At 37.3% G+C, this 20,844-nt stretch overlaps 2 protein-coding genes and 1 pseudogene across 2 annotated transcripts; all 3 read left to right on the top strand.

Moving 5' to 3' along the window:
• Nucleotides 1-6,755: 6,755 nt before the first annotated feature.
• LOC102616872 (cytochrome P450 71D11-like) lies at nucleotides 6,756-8,755 on the top strand. The gene is made up of 2 exons (XM_006474861.4): nucleotides 6,756-7,721; nucleotides 7,867-8,755. The coding sequence occupies exons 1-2, from the start codon at nucleotides 6,813-6,815 to the stop codon at nucleotides 8,470-8,472; spliced, it is 1,515 nt and encodes a 504-aa protein (XP_006474924.1). The 5' UTR covers nucleotides 6,756-6,812; the 3' UTR covers nucleotides 8,473-8,755.
• Nucleotides 8,756-11,235: 2,480 nt separating this feature from the next.
• LOC102617186 (cytochrome P450 71D11-like) lies at nucleotides 11,236-13,122 on the top strand. Its single transcript, XM_006474862.4, has 2 exons — nucleotides 11,236-12,226; nucleotides 12,345-13,122. Exons 1-2 carry the CDS (start codon nucleotides 11,339-11,341, stop codon nucleotides 12,963-12,965), a joined length of 1,509 nt encoding a protein of 502 aa, XP_006474925.1. The 5' UTR covers nucleotides 11,236-11,338; the 3' UTR covers nucleotides 12,966-13,122.
• A 1,459-nt stretch (nucleotides 13,123-14,581) lies between these two features.
• LOC102617473 (uncharacterized) lies at nucleotides 14,582-19,707 on the top strand (annotated as a pseudogene).
• Nucleotides 19,708-20,844: the final 1,137 nt, after the last annotated feature.

Raw genomic sequence — 20,844 nt, 5'->3', positions numbered from 1 at the left:
TCCCAACTCGTAGCCAACCATGTCAATGAAAGTTTCCAGGGAAAAGGTGAAGGGATGGAGTTGTACTTAAAAAAAGGGTAAGCAATTGATGACGAAGTTTTAGGTTGTAAAGGTAAAGCTTATACCACGGATAGAAAATTTTCGAGCTGATATCCTGGCAAGGATGGCCACAATGTCAGACGCAAAGATGCTGATAACTTTATGAAATGAGAGTTATCATGGTACGTTTAGACTTAAATCAATGTTACTTAGATAATAAATGATAAGATTTCACGTTGTAGCATTATTGTAGCATTATTGTTGTAGCATCATTGCTGTAGCAATTCTGTAGCATTAACAGAGAAGATTTTGCGAAAGATACTTAGAAGATTGCAATCTGGAGTTTCTTAAAATGGAAGATACGCGACCTAGACTTCTGGTTGCCCTAATTCTAACCTATAAAAGGAGCACACACACAAAGAAAAGATGAGAGCTGTCATCAAAAGAGAAAAACTGAAAAAAAAAATTCAAGAGAAAGATTGAGGGCTGCACCAGAGGAGAAAACACAGAGATCCATTAAAAATCGGTCTTTCTTGTTCTTTTCTTGTTTTCTATTTATTCATGGGGATGTATTTAATGGTTAAAATTCTTTTATTTATTTTTCTTTCGCAAATCATGAATTGAATTTGATTGTGGTTAATTGATAAACGATCTTAATGGATGTTTGACTGACATATGCATGTTGCTCTGTGTTTGCTGCAGTAGTTTGTCTTAATTGTATTTATTTTACTTCCCTATTTCGGTTGATCACTCATTTAATGGATACTAGCTAAAAAGGAGCCTAAAAAAGGTATGACTTAGTGGAACAAATTAAGACAATACTTGGCTATAGATTAGGTTTACCAACTTGAGTTAATCTCGATTTGAATAGGGTCATATTTGATCTAAAATTAGTGAAGAACTAAACATAGAGATTCACCTTGTAGGGTAATTAGAACCTAGAATGCATAATGATATATCTAATGTTAGCATAACAACTTATCACTGTTATGTTACATATAGATATAAGATATCCAACAGGCGACAGCTGAGTATGCATGAGAGATTATGTCCAGTACTGTAATAAATGATGTAGCAACAGGTTTTTAATTAGAAAAATAGTCAAAACCATTAAGTGGGTTTAATCACTCAACTACTCTTTTCTTATTAATTGCATCTTCGTGTTTGATTTAAAATTTCTCTTATTGCATTTTTAATTTAGTTGGTTTATTAGTTTCTTTAATTATTTTATTTTAATTTAATCTAAACTGCACTGTCAGAATTGTTGTTGCAAATCTGATAACATCAATACCTGTGGAGACAATCTTGAATATTTATCATTATATTATTTATTGTGTACACTTATATATTAACACTCATAGCATTAGAATTTACACACCAAATGCCTAAGTATGTTCCAATGGAGGTCAAAACTTCGCCAAGCATCGAGCAAGAAGCCAAAGTAATGAATATTGATGTAAAGAGATCATGGATGGATCCTATTGTCTTGTATATCTGAGAAGGAACATTGCCAGCAGATAAAAAACAAGTAAGGAAACTCAAGTGCTAAGCAGCCAAATATATATTGATTGACGGAGTATTATATCGACGAGGATATACGTTGCCCTTTCTAAGATGTTTAGATGAGTATGAAGCAAACTACGTGTTGAGGGAGGTACGTGAAGGAATATGTGGAAACCACTTTGAAGCAAGATCTTTGGCCTTCAAAGTTTTAGGATAGGGCTATTTCTGGCCTACGATGTATCAGGATGTAAAAAAAAAAAAGATTGGGTGCAGCAAGAGCTGTGAAGATTTTGCTAATTACCCGATACAACCGCCAGAAAAACTCACCACAATGTTCTCATCAGTGTATATATGGGCAATAATCACTCGATTTGCGTGATTGTTCGGCACACCGAAATACGAGCAAAAGCATTATTCCCATGGCTTATTTCTCTTAGCCCCCTTATCATTTAATTATTTCTGCTTCCCGTATTACCAATATTTAGCCGTATTATTGTGGAAATTTCAAAATAGGACACAGGTAAGGCAACCAATCATCATCCTTCACATTTTCAATGTGTGGACTGATTGAAGATATTTTGGATGAAAGACGTACCACAAAAGATCCACAACGTGGACATTGTTGTGCGTGGAATGCGGAATCAAGCGCACCAAATAATTACTGAAAAATAAAGGACACAAGAATTTACGTGGTTCGGTAATTAAACCTACATCCACAGAGGCAAGAAAGAATAATTGTTTATTAAACAATTAATAGAATACAATATTTGAGTAACGAATCTCACTTCCCAGAAACCCAAATATACCCAGTACTCTCACACTCTGCAGGAAAGATAAATTCCCCAGACACACTTCTCTCACTTCTCTCAAAAGCTTAGAAACTTATAAGCTTAACAATTTTGGGATTATTTCAAATGAATGAAATCCTTAGCTATTTATAGGAAAATTGTTGGCACTATGCAAAGAATAAAATAATTGAAAATATAATAAATTATTATTATTATTTTCAATACATCCCCTTTTTCCATTCTTTCTTTTCGGCTAACAAAACCATTTTGGATTTTGCTTCTCAAAGGTTGCCAAATTGGCTTTGGCTGGCTGCTTTTTCAACAATTCTCCACCTCGGCGAAGATTTAGCCAAATCTGAGCCGACTACCAACTAACCCTCACATGATCCTCAAAAGGATCCACATTGGCTGCATCTATCCGACTGCCTACGTACCCCAAGGTTGGGATCAAGCCTACCGTAGTTCCAAACATCCCCCACATGATCCTCAAAAGGATCCACATTGGCTGCATCTATCCGACTGCCTACGTACCCAAAATTTGGGATCAAGCCAACCGTAGTTCAAAAATGATCCGTATAAAGATTTACTCAATCTGTACACATGATTTTCCTTTTCCAGCAACTCTGAAACCACAAGGCTGAATCATAGATATTTCCTCCTCCAAATCTCCATGTAAGAACGCCGTCTTCACATCCAACTGAGCCAACTCTAACTCATACTCTGTAACTAAGGCAAGTAGGATACGAATGGAAGTATGTTTTACAACTGGAGAGAAAACTTCATTGTAGTCAATACCTTCCTTTTGAGCAAAACCTTTTGCCACGAGCCTTGCCTTGTATCGAGGAGTTGTTTGATTCGGAGATCCTTGCTTTTTGGTGTAGACCCATTTATTGCCAATAGCCCTTTTCCCCTTTGGTAACTTTACAAGTTCCCAAGTCTGGTTTTGATTGAGAGATTTCATCTCTTCCTCCATGGCTAGCTTCCACTGATCACTTTCATTGCTGCGTAATGCTTTACCGAAAGTATTGGGGATGTCATCATCAATAACTGGAAGTGCATAGGCTACCACCATATCTTTAGTAAGCCATCCGAGTTTCTTTATCTCTCTTCTTGGCCTCCTTGTTGCTATAAAATCATCATCATCTACATCATCAATTGTTTCTTCATTTTGTGGGACATCAGAAGAAACAACTTTTTCTTCAACTCTAGGTGTCACCTCCATAGTTGAATCATTCTTTGATGTAGAACTAACTGGTACATATGGAGTTGCATCAAACTCCACCCGCTGCAATACCTCTGTGGTCTTGTTCTCCACCTGCTGAGAACTTGAAGCTTTTATCATTGAAGCTTCATCAAATGTGACATCTCTGCTACACACAAACTTTTTATCTTCGAGATCCCAAAGCTTGAAGCCCTTTACTCCACCTTTGAATCCCACAAAGATAGATTTTCTAGCACGAGGATCCAGTTTACCATTTTTGACATGATAATAAGCTGGACACCCGAATACACGAAGGGAATCATAGTCTTGTGCATGCTTTCCAGACCACATTTCCATAGGAGTTTTACCTCCAATTGCAGCAGAAGGCAACCGATTTACCAAGTGACTTGCGTAGCTCACAGTTTCAGCCCAAAACTTTTTATCTAAACCAGCATTAGATAACATACATCGTACCTTCTCCAGTAAAGTACGATTCATACGCTCAGCCACACCGTTCTGTTGCGGAGTATGTCTCACCGTGAAATGTCTTTTAATACCCTCGTTCTGGCATACTTGCAAGAATGGATCAGAAGTATATTCACCCCCATTATCAGATCGTAATACTTTGATCTTTCTGCCAGTTTGAGTCTCCACCAATTTCTTCCACTTCACGAAAATCTCTAGAACCTCATCCTTTGCTCGCATGGTGTACACCCATACACGTCTAGAGAAATCATCAACAAATATAACAAAATAATGGCTTCCACCAATTGATGCAGTCTTGGTTGGTCCCCATACATCACTATGAACATATTCAAGGATCTCACGAGTATCGTGATTAGCTGTACCAAACTTGACCCTTGTTTTCTTGCCTACTACACAATGCTCACAGAAATTTAATTTACAGGTTTTGGTACCTTTTAAGAGTCCATGCCTCATCAGAGTTTGCAAAGACTTCTCTCCTGCATGTCCCAGTCGTACATGCCATAGCTTGGTGGTGTCACTGTGCGCCTCAACAACATTTGCTTCATCAGTTGTACCTCCCTTCAAATAGTACAGATTGTGACGCCGAACCCCTTGCAGAATCACCATAGCCCCATGTGTAAACTTCATTGTGCCATTTTCAATGGTAACCTTGTAGCCTTTAGCTTCCAAAGCACCTACAGAAATTAGATTTTTCTTTATCTCTGGAACAAATCTAACCTCTTTGAGTTCTCTGATCATTCCATCAAACATTTTGAGCCGAATTGTTCCTATCCCCATTGTGCGACAAGGTTTATCATTCCCCATCACAACTGCCCCGGATTCCAGATTACGAAAATCTGCAAACCATTCCTTAATAGGACACAAATGATAGGTTGCTCCAGTATCAAGTATCCACTCACTCGAACTAGCCACACATGCTGCAGGAGTGATACTTAATGAATAATCAGAATCCTCATCTTTCCGTGCCATGTTTGCTACTGCTGGTTTCTTCCCATCTCTCTTTTGAGCCTTTGGACAATCTTTCCTCCAATGGCCCTTTTCATGACAAAAGGCACACTCATCTCGAGCTATATTTCTGCTTCTCGATTTGGATCGAGAATTCTTTCCACCACGCTTCTTCTGTTTCTCCATCGCCCAATCTCTGCTCACCAAAGCTTCAGACGATGCTCGTTCAGAATTTTTATCATTATTCCGAATCTCCAAACTAGTTAATGCTGTGCAAACATCTTTAAAGACGATCACACTCTTCCCATATATCAAAGTAGTCACAAAATGGCTATATTCCTCTGGTAGTGAGTGTAACAGAATCATAGCCTTGACTTCATCTTTAATATCTTCATCAAGATTCTTCAAATCAGCAAGTAACTTTTCAAATCTTGAAACATGATCGTGCATTGACACCCCAGACTTCATTCGAAAGCCATATACTTGGCTCATTGCATGAAGACGATTTTCAGGACTTTTCAACAGGTACTTCTCTTCCAATGTACGCCACAAAGTCACTGCACACTCCTCATCTTTCACCAAGTATTTCACCTCCTTGGTCAAACAAGATCTGATCTGACCACAGGCTTTCTCGTTCATACGATCCCAAATTTCTTCATCATACAAGTGTCTTTTATTTTTCAGGACAACATCGAGATCGATTTGAATAAGGGCATCCATAACTTCGCGCCTCCACATGCCGAAGTTGATTTTCCCATCAAACTTTTCAACATCGATCTTCTGGCCTCCTATAACAGGTGCTGAATAGCGATTTGACAAATCTCGCCTCCCACCTGAAGTGTCTCCTGAAATAGTCTCGGTAGATCTCTCCCCAATTCTGGAAGTTTCACCTTCTACCATTTTTTCAACGAACTATTTCCACTTGAAAAACAGCCTCTATGATGTTAATTTCGCGTGAATAAATGCACCAGGAAAGTTCCCAGGAAACTGGACGGGAACTCGGTCCCAATTAAAAACCAGAATCCTTAGACTCTTATCGCCTTTGTTGACAGAACTTTCCTAGACATGCAAAAATACACACTACTTACAATAGACTGTCTCCCAAGTACAAATGGCCGTCTCCACCGTATCCGTGAACAGTACCGTATGTGAACAGTACCGTATACGGGAATAGTACCGTATACGTGAACAGTACCGTATCCCCCCAAGTACGAACCGTCGGCTCTGATACCACTTGTTGTGCGCGGAATGCGGAATCAAGCGCACCAAATAATTACTGAAAAATAAAGGACACAAGAATTTACGTGGTTCGGTAATTAAACCTACATCCACGGAGGCAAGAAAGAATAATTGTTTATTAAACAATGAATAGAATACAATATTTGAGTAACGAATCTCACTTCCCAGAAACCCAAATATACCCAGTACTCTCACACTCTGCAGGAAAGATAAATTCCCCAGACACACTTCTCTCACTTCTCTCAAAAGCTTAGAAACTTATAAGCTTAACAATTTTGGGATTATTTAGAATGGAAGAAGTGCCATCTATTTATAGGGAAAATAATGGCACTATTGCACCAACCCTTTTACTATTCCACCTAACCTAAGCAAATAGTCAATGGTGTCCATTTGGCAAATTTGACAAATTTGCCAACTTTCTATTTTTTCTTCAAATGTTTGGTAGCTCTTTGAAAAATTGCCACATGCTTGACAAATTCTCCAAATTTGAATTCAACATTTCGGCTAACCTTGACAAATTGTTAGCAAAATGCAAGTGGCTTTCTTATTTTTCAACAGACATAACAACAGACTATTTCAAAATTCTATCCCCATTGTCCTGTTCATTTCACATGGAGCTTCTAGGGTTGTCTTCGTCCTTGCTCATCCTTCTAGCTATTCTTCTCTCTGCCTTCGCTTTGCTGAAACCAGAGAAGAAATCAGAAACCAATAACAGAATCTCAAATCTACCACCAGGACCTTGGAAATTACCTTTAATAGGAAATTTGCACCAGCTGGCTGGCTCTCTCCCTCATCATCGGCTAAGAGACTTGACCAAGAAATTCGGACCTCTCATGCTCCTACAACTCGGGCAAGTTCCAACCATTATTGTATCTTCCCCAGAAGTTGCCAAAGACGTTATGAAAACCCATGATGTTGTCTTTGCATCCAGGCCTCATTTTCCTGCAGCACAAATCATGTCTTATAATTATCGTGGTATAATCTTTTCAGCATATGGTGATTGTTGGAAACAACTGCGAAAAATCTGTGTGTCTGAGCTTTTGAGCACCAAAAGAGTCCAATCTTTCCAATCAATAAGAGAAGCAGAGGTGTCTGATCTCATTAATTGGATTTCTTCAAAAGCTGGATTAGTTATTAACTTAACGGAGAAGGTTTACTCATTAATGTATGGTATCACTTCAAGGGCAGCCTTTGGAAACAGATCCAGAGACCAAGAAACATTTGTCTCAGTTATAGAGGAAACAACGAAAGTGATCTCAGGTTTTAATATTGCAGATATGTTTCCTTCCATTGGATTGCTTCAGCGGCTTACTGGAAACAAGTCTCAGGTGGAGAAGCTGCTTCAAGAAGCTGACAGAATAGTTGAAAACATTATCAATGATCATAAAAAGCGCAAGGCAACATTGAAGAATTGCAAAACTGGTGATGATGAAGATCTGGTTGATGTTCTGTTGAAAATTCAAGGGCACGGAGATCTTGATTCTTCCTTGACTACAGACAACATCAAAGCAGTAATCTTTGTAAGTAACTATACATTTAATATCATCAATTCCATTTGTCTTTTCATTATGTTGTTTCTTTTAATGTTAACCTAGTGTTTTTTGATAAGATGAATGAGACCATATAACTATCTACAAAAACTCATTTGCATAAACCCCGTTTCAGGACATTTTTGGTGCTGGCAGTGAGACATCTGCTACGACTGTGGACTGGGCAATGTATGAAATGATGAAAAATCCTAGAGTGATGAAGAAAGCACAAGCTGAGGTGAGAGAAGTGTTTAATAGAAAAGGAAAGGTCGATGAAACGGGCATCAATGAAATGAAATACTTGAAGCTGGTTGTCAAAGAGACCCTGAGATTACATCCTTCTGCACCTTTAATTCTAAGAGAATGTGGAGACAGTTGTGAGATTAACGGATTCAACATTCCTGCAAAAGCCAGAGTCATTGTTAATTCATGGGCAACTGGAAGAGATCCCATGTATTGGACTGAACCTGAGAGCTTTATTCCCGAGAGATTCATTGACCATTCTGTTGACTACAAGGGGACTAATTTTGAGTACATCCCATTTGGTGCTGGTAGGAGGATATGCCCTGGAATGTCATTTGGTCTGGCCAGCGTGGAGCTTACACTCGCGATGTTATTATACCATTTCGAATGGAAACTACCAAATGGAATGAAGCATGAGGATTTGGACATGACAGAGGCCTTTGGCGCGACAGTAAGAAGAAAACAAGATCTGTGCATGATTCCTATTCCACACTGTTAAGGAAGCTCACACTTGTAGTGTAGTCAGCAGAGCAGAGGATGATAGTAGCAGGATCAATCAGTTACACATTGATGATGTGGCATGCCACGTCATGCCTGGTGATTATGAAATTATGTGTACACGTGATTGATTAGTTAAAGTTGTTATATTCAGCTTAATATAGTTTGTTAATAGTTTAGTGACTAATAACAGTAATCAAGCTGAGCTTCAGCACTTGTATATAAGAAATAATTCACCACACATTATGTGTGTATTTGATTAATAAAGCATCAGAAGTTTCTCAGATCTATTTCTTAATTCTTTTCACTTTCTCTTATTTTCTAAGTAACCAAACATCTTTTTCAATCTTCAACTCACACCATCCTTCATCTATTGCATAAGAAACTAAAGAATATTTTTTGTAAAAGAGGAGTGCTTCAGAGTGGCTACATGAGCAGAACCATAGAAAAGTATTTTATTTTCTATCATTTATTGCGGAGAGTTATTATTTAAGATTATGGCTAAAGTTTCAGCAAAGACTAATCTATATAAGGTTGAAAGCTCATCCCTAAAATCATCTTCCGTCATTGTAATTGTCAAAGCTTGGGCCTATTCTGCTCTTTGTTAGTTCTTTTATTTTGTCAACTTTCAGCAAACGTAATAGTAAAAATAAAATAATTCTTTATGCAACTTCCTGCAGGAAGTAGTATGTAGATCAGTATTTTGACAGACCTAGATTATATGACAATTAATTAAGTATTAATGTGGTGATAGTGAAAAATAGAAATAATCATACAAAATATACAACAATATACTTGGTTCGGTTTTTTAGTCTACGTCAAGAAGAATATTTCACTATAAAAATAAAGAATACAAGCATTAGAATATTTATCTCACAACCCAAAGTACTAATACACTCAAACTCTCAAATCACTCGAGAACGCTAGATTTAGCTCTCTCAAATGCTAAGGAACTATTTGTCAAGACACTCAAATTTCTCAAATTGTTAGAGAACCTCACTCACATTCCGATGCCTAGCTTCCAGACCCCTCTCTATTTATTGGCAAAGTAAGCTTTCAATTATCAAATAATTCGGGACCAAATCCGCTGAAATAGCCTCCATTTAAGCTCGATAACCTTAGACTTTTATAAGCCACCAAATGAACATGATGATCGTCAACGTGATGAAAAATGAAGCCGAATTTTTCTTGCATGTCATCATGCATGAAATGAAATCAAGGAGCATTTATGGAAGCTTGACTTATTGCTTTCAAATGTTGGCAAAATGGCTATTCGAAAAATGTGAAGAAAGTGGTAAAGAGAGCTTGCTATAAAATGGCCGGTTACTTGTCAACCATTTGCCATAAATGGAAGCTTGACTTATTGCTTTCATTTCATGCATGATGACATACAAGAAAAATTCGGCTTCATTTTTCATCACGTTGACAATCATCATGTTCATTTGGTGGCTTATAAAAGTCAAGATTATCAAGCTTAAATGGAGGCTATTTCAGCTGAATTGATCCCGAATTATTTGATAATTGAAAGCTTACTTTGCCAATTAATAGAGAGAGGTCTGGAAGCTAGGCATCGGAATGTGAGTGAGGTTCTCTAGCAATTTGAGAAATTTGAGTGTCTTGATAAATAGTTATTTAGCATTTGAGAGAGCTAAAGTGTTATATGAGTGATTTGAGAGTTTGAGTGTATTAGAACTTTGGATTGTGAGATAAATATTCTAATACTTGTATTCTTCATTTTTATAGTGAAATATTCTTCTTTTCTCGGTGAATTCTAAATTTACATGAATCGTAAGTGAATAATGACATTCCTACGTTAGCATACCAGCAAATGAAGTTGGAAAAATCCTTGTAATTGTCCTCAAAGGTTCTGATTATAAAAACTCCTAAACCGTTGATGAAAAATCTTTTATTGAATTGTTCTCCGTCTGCAACTTTTATGCATCATTATATCGACATAAAGCAAGGTTTCCGTAAACAAAAATGTTTCCGCGGCATGATTAATTTCCCCGAAAAATATAAGGAGTTTTTTACTTGGGAAGAAAGAATAACAAAATATTGCTGCTTGTGTAAAATGTCCTCTGTTTTGTGCGGTTGGGACAAGATTTTCAATTAAGATTAATGCAATGAACCAGGAGACTAAATTTGAACACATCCCATTTGGTGCTAGTGAGAGGATATGCAGCCCTGGATTGGTATTTGATCTTGCCGCTGTCTAGCTTCTACTTGCAATGTTCTTGTACCATTTTGAATGGGAGCCTTGAGAATTTAATTGAAATTCACCGAGTCCTATGATATGATAGTCCGGAGAAAAGATGATTTTGCACTAGATCCGATTTCCTCATCATCATTTATAAAAAGTAAAATTGATACATATAATCAATATTAAACAATATCAAACTCTAGTAATACTGAAGGACAATACCATAGGTGGATATTTTATAAGATATTTCATTGAATAATCTTGGGTTAATCTGTCCATTGAATCTGCCCCCTGCTTTCTCCTCTGTTCCGGTAGGAGGGACTAGCCATGTGGTAATTGGATAGCAGATCCACTTGCATGTTGCTAGTGGACTACAGAATAGTATTTTGAGTTGTAATAATTGATTTCAGACGCTATGGTTGACTCAATTGAATACTATATCATTATCCAAAATTTTGCCGACAGCCCGACCTCGTGGGTCTGTACATTTTATCTTTAATTTAATTCTCTAAGACAAGAAGTTGGTTTGGAACCCCAGCCATTCACATTAGTTACAGAATCAAGTTGTCGTTGGGCTAAATAATAATGATACGAATTCTCTTTATAACTAACAATTAAAGAAGGGAGAGCTGTAAGCAAGAAATTTGTTCGCTGTATTGATCTAATCATGGAGCTCGAATTTCCCACCTTCCAAATCTTTCTTGCTTTTCTTGTCTTTGTCTTTATCTTGCTGAAACTAGAAAAGACATCCAAAACCAATAACACAACTTCAAATCTCCCTCCAGGCCCAAGGAAGTTACCAGTCATTGGAAATTTGCACCAGCTGGTCGGCTCTCTACCCCATCATGGCTTAAAAGACTTGGCCAAAAAGTATGGACCTCTTATGCACTTACAACTTGGAGAAGTTTCCACCATTGTAGTATCGTCTCCAGAATTCGCCAAACAACTGATGAAAACCCATGATGTTACATTTGCACTAAGGCCTCCTGTCCTAGCAGCAAAAATCATGTCTTATGACAATAGTGGTATAATCTTTTCACCGTATGGTGACTGCTGGAGACAACTACGGAAAATCTGTGTATCTGAGCTTTTAAGTGCCAAAAGAGTGCAATCATTCAGATCAATAAGAGAAGCAGAGGTGTGTAATCTTATTAATTGGATTTCTTCTAATGAAGGATCAGTGATTAACTTAACTGAGAAAGTTTTCTCATTGATGTACGGTATCACTTCCCGGGCAGCCTTTGGCAATAAATCCAGTGAACAAGAAGCATTTGTCTCAGTTATGGAGGAAACAACAAAAGTGATCTCGGGTTTTAATATTGCAGATCTGTTTCCTTCCTTTGAATTGCTTCAATGGGTCACTGGATTCAGGTCTCATGCAGAGAAGCTGCATCAACAAGCTGACAGAATAGTTGAAAGCATTATCAATGATCACAAGAAGTGCGAGACTAAGAATGAAAGCGATCGAGATCTGGTTGATGTTCTCTTGAAAATTCAAGAAGATGGTAATCTTGAATTGCCCTTAAGCACACACAACATCAAAGCAGTAATTTCTGTAAGTAACAAAATCTTATGCCAAGTTTTTGAACATCTTCTTTCCATTGCATACCCGATAGAACTTATATCAGTGTTGTATAATAGTTTAATCTCACGTACATGAACCCCCTTTTCAGGACATCTTTGGTGCTGGCAGTGAGACATCTGCTACAACTGTGGACTGGGCAATGTGTGAAATGATGAAAAATCCTGGAGTGATGAAAAAAGCACAAGCTGAGGTGAGAGAAGTGTTTAATAGAAAAGGAAAGATCGATGAAACGGGCATCAGTGAAATGAAATATTTGAAGCTAGTTGTTAAAGAGACTCTGAGATTACGTCCTTCTGCACCTTTAATTCCAAGAGAATGTGGAGAGAGTTGTGAGATTAACGGATTCAACATTCCTGTGAAAGCCAGAATCATTGTTAATTCATGGGCAACTGGAAGAGATCCCATGTATTGGACCCAGCCCGAGAGCTTTATTCCCGAAAGATTCATTGACCATTCTGTTGACTTCAAGGGGTCTAATTTTGAGTACATCCCGTTTGGTGCTGGTAGGAGGATATGCCCTGGAATGTTGTACGGTCTGGCAAATGTTGAGTTTCCACTCGCGATGTTATTGTACCACTTTGACTGGAAACTCCCAAACGGAATGAACCATGAAGATTTGGAGATGACTGAGACTTTTGGAGTGACAGTTAGAAGAAAACAAGATCTGTGCATGATTCCTACTCCATACCATCATTCATCTGTTGCATAGGCCAAAAATGAAAAGTCGTGGCAATTCTTGTCCAACATGAATAAGTGCTGTAATCTTCATATTCTATTTCATGCAAGGTTTTTCAATGCATCTTCTGCAATTGCTTACCTCAATTGCGCTGTGTTATTTTATATATATATATATTTTTTCACCTCAACTTAGAAAAACAAATGTCCACTGATATAACAAACGCAAAATCATCGCATTCGCTCCCCAGAGAGCCTCGTTTTAAGCCTTCAGCTTATAGCTTTCTCGTTTATGTGCAATTTCCTGGTGGTATATTTTACTTTAGGTACCTTGTGATGCACTTTACTGAATGCTAATAATTCCATCTCAAAGAATTGTATTTTGAAAGTGAATTCCAGTACAAGATTTACGAGGAGCGTTTACCGTGTTATGAATAGATAACATATCAATGATGAAGAACTTCCGGCTGACAGATACACCACAAATAAAATTATTCCAGTAACTAAACTATTGTTTAGTTATTGGTAAAGAAATCACACTCTATTCAATCATTAGTTAGCGTAGAACTCAATTTTTTTTTTTCAACTCAGAAAAAATTAATCCCGTTTGCTAACTACTATTAATTCTTTTTGTCAACCATGACTTGTCTTATTCGCTTATCCCTCAAAAATAGAACTTAATGGTTTGGAATTTTATGAAATAGAATCAGCCATTACAGATACTTGCTGGTCTAATTTTCATTTCACAACTGTTTGGGGGATGTACTTTGACGAGACCAGCCGTGATGAGCAGATAGCTATTAGCAGGGTTCCCACAAACAGGTATATCTTGCAGAAGTCTGGTAGCAGGAGAACAGGAGAAAGAATATTCTGCTCGTCCACGAATGCGCCATCAGCGAGGCTGGCCTCCTACTAATGGTTGAGCCTCCTGCTATGGTTGAGGCGAGGAGACCCGGTCAACGGCAGTTGGCGAGACGTGCACTCCAACATGAGAATCAAGGCACGAAGACCACGCGACCACCCACAATTACGGAAACGGAGCATCCACTTCCGAGAGATGGGAAAGTAATGGGCGTGGATTGAGGGAAGGTCTAAACTCAGGAGAAGCCTATAAAAGGGTGGCCAACGAAGGTAAAAGTGTTAGATTTTTTGAGATTGAAACTAAGAAAAAGAGAGCATTGAATAATCGATACTAAAAACAAGCCTTAAGATTAGTGGCTAAGGTTCCCAGGAAGACAAAACCTTCATATCTGACTTGAGCGTTTGAGGGTTTACGCCGGGAAAACAACCGGCGTACTCTGACTTGTTTCTGTGTATGCAGGGATTTTTGGGGAAGGAGTCATACGAGGAGAGATTCTGATCGTGGTCGAGTTGATCGAGCAAAGATCCTGGTCATAGTCAAGAGGATAACCAGAATCTCGCATCAACAACAACCTCTAGATATATAGTGAAAGAATCTGGAAATGGTATCAACCTTACCAAATTTCTTGTCTGCTTCGATACATTCTGCAGATAGGCAACAAAACCTAAGAGAAAAGGCACGAACTTTGAACGAAAACTTCAAGGCCGGCCACAGGGATATTTATAAGGTACTAATGTAATACATTTTTGTTAACAAACAAGCTAATTCTACTCTAAACTTCACGTCCCATGGATCTTGAACTGCCTCCCTTCTCAATTCTTCTGATCACCTTTCTTCTATTAATCTCCATGGTGCTGAAAAGAGAGAAGAGAATCAAGACCAACGGCAGTACTTCAAATCTCCCTCCAGCGCCATTAAAATTGCCTATTATTGGGAACTTCCACAACCTTGTTGGCTGTCTACCTCATCATGGGCTAAGAGATTTGGCCAAGAAGTATGGACGCCTAATGCACCTGCAACTTGGAGAGCTATCAACTGTTGTTGTTTCTTCTCCAAAATTTGCCAGAGAAGTGATGAAGAGCCACGACATTGTCTTTGTATCTAGGCCTCACAATCTAACAACAAGAATCATATCTTATGATTCTAATGACATAGCCTTCTCACCATATGGAGATTATCGGAAACAACTTCGAAAAATTTGCATATCAGAGCTTTTAAGCCCCAAGCGAGTCCTATCTTACCGATCAATAAGAGAAGAAGATGTGTTTGATTTTATTAATCGGATTGCTTCAAAAGCTGGATCACCAGTTAACCTTACCAATAAAACTTACTCATTGATATACGGTATTACTACAAGGGCAGCATTCGGCAAGAAATGCAAAGACCAAGACTTATTCATTTCTGCTGCAAGAAAAGCTATAACCTCAGCGGCAGAATTACATATTGCAGATCTTTTTCCCTCCATAGAACTGCTTCAAAGCATCACCGGACTCAAATCTAGGGCTAGAGAGGCTGCATCAATAGACTGACATGATATTAGAAAATATTATCAATGAACACAAGAAGAGCAAGAGTATATGCGGATCTGCTTGATGTGCTTTTGAAAGTTCAAGAGCAAGGTGATCTTGAATTTCCCTTTACCACCAATTGCATCAAAGCTGTAATCCTGGTTAGTAATTTAACTTCTTGTATGATGTCTCTGTTCATCCTTAAGAGTTCAGTAAATTCATTTCTCTTTCGGGGTGTGAGCTGAAAAATTCTAGACAAATCAATACTTAGAGTAGATTCGTTGAATGGCTGAGATAAGATTTTTCAGAAATCGTTTTTCAGGACATCTTTACTGCTGGCAGTGAGACATCTGCAACAACTATAGATTGGGCAATGTGCGAAATGATGAAAAATCCAAAACTGATGAAAAAGGCACAGATGGAGGTTAGGGAAGTCTTTAATAGAAAAGGAAAGGTCGATGAATCGGGCATTGAAGAAATGAAATTCTTGAAGCTTGTTATAAGAGAGACGCTACGATTACATCCTCCTGTCCCTATGCTACTTCCTAGAGAATGCAGGGAGAAATGCGAGATTAATGGATTCGAGATACCTACTAAGGCCACACTCATTGTTAATGCATGGGCAATTGGAAGAGATCCAGAATATTGGACAGAACCTGAGAGCTTCATTCCAGAAAGGTTCCTTGATTCTTTTATAGATTATAAGGGAACTAATTTTGAATACATCCCTTTTGGTGCTGGAAGGTGGATTTGCCCTGGAATTACGTTTGGTATGGCCAACGTGGAGCTCCCACTCGCAATGTTGTTGTACCATTTTGACTGGAAACTACCCAATGGAAAGAAACCTGAAGATATGAACATGAGCGAGGCATTTGGTGTGGCAATCAGAAGAAAAGATGACTTGTGCATGATTCCCATTCCTTATCATCCATCACCTGAAGCACAAGCCCAAGGGAAAGAAGTGTAGCAGTTTTAGTTTCATGTCATGTGAGCAATAGTTGTTGCATATGTTGTCCTGAAATTAAATTGCTTTGTCTCCATGTCCAAACCAAAATTTTATATCTTAAATATTCACTAGACGAGTGTAGAATCATTATATATTTAACATTGAGGGGAAAAAAAAGGCGAGAGAGAAAACTTACAGTGATTGTTAGCCTACAGAAAGAGATATCAGCTCTTTCCCACGCTTTCTAACTGTCTTAACAGAAATTTGACTTGGTCAGAATAAGTGACTCACGTGATCCGCACGCGTGAGGACTTAATATCGCTTAACACAAAACCGAGCTGGACTTGTTTGATTAAATTGCAAAGTATCAAAGCTGAAGACGATGACGTTTAAGGCTTTGCTTTGATTTACAAACTAGAGCCGGCCCATGAAAATGTTGCCATTTAGATATTGGCAATCTGGACCTTCCGTATGGCACATTCCAATACAAACACTGTCATTCAGATGATGGCACTCTGGAAAAAAACACGCATACTTCAAAATTGGTAAATATACTAATAGAGTAACAGGCATGATTACAAAATCTCAATGTTGTTAAAAAATTATCACATCATATCATATGATATGTTTGTAAAGCAAAGGTAGTTTTGAGTTGCAACAATTTTTGGTGCTGCTTGTGCTCATGAACTGTAAGAATAATAATAACAATAACAAGTCAACAACAAGAGCAATGAAGATAATAACTACAAACAACAATAATAATGATAATAACAAGAATAACTATGACAGTAAATGACAATAGCAACTAATAATCATCGTCATTATTGATTCTTTTAACATTACCTTCCCACAACATTAGCTGTCACCTAAATTTTCAATTTCTACATCCTCATGGAGCTTCAATTTCCATCTTTCATCCTCATCTCTAGTTTGCTTCTTTTCTTGTTCAAGGTTGCCAAGATATTACAACAATCACTAGCCACCAAAAGTACAAGCCAAAAGCTGCCCCCGGGGCCATGGAGACTGCCCCTTATAGGAAATTTGCACCAGCTGGTTGCTTCTCTCCCTCATCACAGCCTAAGAGACTTGACCCAAAAACATGGACCTTTGATGCACCTAAAGCTTGGAGAAGTTTCAACCATCGTAGTTTCTTCACAGGAGATTGCCAAAGAGGTTCTGAAAACACATGATCTCGTCTTTGCTCAAAGGCCTTTGCTTGTTTCCGCCAAGTTCACCTCTTATGATTATACAAATATTGGCCTGGCCCCATATGGCAGTTATTGGAGACAGCTACGAAGAATTTGCACCGTGGAGCTCTTAAGTACAAAACGTGTCCAATCATTTCGATCAATTAGGGAAGAGGAAGTGTCAAATCTCATCAAAACAGTACGTTCAAATGAAGGATCGGTGATCAATCTCAGGGAGAAAATTTTTACAATGACATTTGGGATAACAGCTAGGGCGGCCTTTGGCAAGAAATGCAAAGATCAAGAAGTGTTCATATCCGTTGTCAAGGAATTCATAAAGATAATGTCAGGTTTTTCTATTTCTGATCTGTACCCTTCTATCAAATTGCTCCAGGAGATAAGTGGAGTGAGGCGGAAACTTAAGAAGCTGCATCTCGAGAGCGACAGAATATTCGGAGAAATCCTTGATGAGCATAAGGAGAAAAGAACAAAAACAGCGCAAGCAGAAGCAGAGGAAGATCCAATTGATGTTTTTATGAACCTTCAGCAAAACGGTGACCTCGAATTCCCCCTAACTGACAACAACATTAAAGCAGTCATCTGGGTTAGTATGTTTATTGTTGGAAATTTTCAAAATAATTGTGTCTTATGGTAAAGACATGTCCTATTAATTGTGCCTTATAGAAAAGGTACCTTTCACTAAAGACTTGTCTAATTAAATGATGTCTTGTTGTAAGGACATGTCCATTTAATTGTGTCTTGTAGAAAAGGTATCCTTTTACTAAATGATATAACTTTTCATGGCAACATTTCACTTAGAGATGCATCATTTCATGGTGACATTTCATTTGAAATGGTGATGGTTCAATTTAGACCATTGATTAAAATCAAATCTAGATCCAATGGCCATGAATGAAGGGGTATCATGAAAGATGATAACCCAAATGAGGGGACACAAGTATATCTATAAATAGGGGTCATGTTTAAGCCATTTAGACATGAAATGAATGATCCTACACCACTCTTTTCTTAGCATTCATTTCTAGTACGAATCACAACACAAAACACCCATTTCTTTTGTGCATTCACATTCCAATATATTGTTTTCTGCAGGAACAATATATTGTTTCTTGGTAGGCTTGCAACATTCAAGAGTATTCTAGTTTGCTTTCGTCGATGCACAACGCAAGCAAACAAACAAGTGCTTCATTGTATCCTGGAGGCGTATTTGCTTAACCCATGTGCATCACTCAATTGGTGGGGGCAAATAACGTCTTAAGGAAAGCGACATTTGTAACGTGCCTTGAAGCACACAAAATTTCTGCAGTTTCTTCCTACATATAGAGTTAGTTGTAAACACATTATTTTACATAATAAAGTTCCACCATTATTGTTGTATTTCTCTACATTTGTCATTCCCCACAAAATTTACCACCAACATTTATTACTTTCCAAAAAAAATGTAAAAAAAAAAAGATAAAAAGATAAAAATGACTAAAAATGATGGGGATTAACTGTTTTTCAGGATATCTTTGTAGCTGGGAGTGACACATCATCCACTAGTGTAGAATGGGCAATGGCAGAAATGCTCAAGAACCCCAGGATTCTGAAAGAAGCACAAGCTGAGGTAAGAAGAGTCTTTAAGGGAAAAGAAAATGTTAATGAAGCTGCCATTCATGAATTAAAGTTCTTGAAATTAGTAGTCAAAGAAACGTTAAGGCTACATCCTCCAGCTCCTCTTTTACTTCCGAGAGAAAGCAGAGAGAGTTGCGAGATTAATGGATACGCAATTCCTGAAAATACTAGAATCATAGTTAATGCATGGGCGATTGGAAGAGATCCGAGTTATTGGAGTGAAGCTGAGGCACTTTATCCTGAAAGATTTCTGAATAGCTCCATTGATTATAGGGGCAAAGATTTTGAATACATTCCGTTTGGTGCTGGAAGAAGGATATGTCCAGGCATAACATTTGCGATACCAAATATTGAGCTACCATTGGCGCAACTGTTGTTTCATTTTGATTGGAAACTTCCAAATGGAATGAAGCAAGACCATTTAGACATGAGTGAGGTCTTTGGTCTCACTATAAGAAGGAAAAATGACCTCCTGTTGATTCCGGTGCCTCATTGATAATCGTCCTTTTAATTTCTCCAATATTGTTGAATAAGACCATCATCAAGAGGTCTAGTACTTGCTTACGAATTAATAAATGAATTCCTCTGTGTACTTGTAAAGTAGATGTTCTTTTAGTAGCCTGGAACTAAAATATCAATACCCACCCCTACTTAGTTATTTATTTAAAAGTTTATATTACATATAAAGTACTTCTCTAGCACAGAAACTTGTAATTTTTAAAATGTTGATTTGATCACAATAGTATCAAATGCTTTTATATCATTATAAAATGATTTTTCAGTAACTTACGGCGGTGCAAGAATATTTGACACCATTGTGAAACCCCAAATTTATATATTAAAAAATATGGGTGTTCATACCTAAAAATAATTAATTACGTATATACACATAAATTGTCAAATACATAGACCATAGTAGCTACCCATAAACTTAAGTTTATATTACATATATATGTTATAGTCTATAAAATTATGAGTTTGGTAAATAATCCAAATCACATTTAATTTCTCTAAATAAGGGAGATTGTCACATTCCTTATAGAGTTTTTAGTGTTTACCACTTACTCTTCTGCAAATTTTATAATAAGTTAGGCGTTGATGTTAAAACTTTTATTAAAAAAGACACCCCAATTCTCAACCACAAAACATTAGTTTTTTTTTTAAATAGAACAACGAGAAATTATAAAAACAGTAAAGAAGAGCACCCTTTTTTTTTAATGGTGATATTTGACCCCTCAATTTCTCTCACCAATCTCCACTATTCAATTAACAAATTATTCTTATTTAAAATAAAAATTAATTAAAAAGAAAATAATTCCAAGTACCCTAGCCACCTTCCACCATCATTGTCATCACCTCAAGCCACTATTCATTATCATTCATTCCAATCTCAATCGCTTTATTACTAACCCATTTCAATTAATCTATAATTTCTTGATTCGTATACTAAAATTATTTTTTTCCTTTTTTCATTTGATATTATTTTGATTTTGATACTATTATATCAATCTCCCTAAAATCAATTTAAATAAGCGAGGGGCTTTGGTTTACAACTATTAGGAAATTTATCAATCGACAACTATGGGCTAGTGGTATGGTGGCTTGAAGTAGTGAAAGTGGTAGTAAAAGATGGTTGTGGTAGATATTAATATCTTGATAGCATTCTAAAATTTTATTTGTTTTTTAATTATTTTTTATTGTTAAACAAGGATAATTGTAGAAATAACTAATATCAATTAGAAAGTGGGTACTTATAAGAGAAATTGAGTTGGTCA

This window comes from Citrus sinensis, chromosome 9 (genome assembly GCF_022201045.2).
Source record: "Citrus sinensis cultivar Valencia sweet orange chromosome 9, DVS_A1.0, whole genome shotgun sequence".
Taxonomy (NCBI): Eukaryota; Viridiplantae; Streptophyta; class Magnoliopsida; order Sapindales; family Rutaceae; genus Citrus; species Citrus sinensis.
Note: the sequence above shows the minus strand (reverse complement) of the source record. Positions and strands in the feature narration are given on the sequence as shown.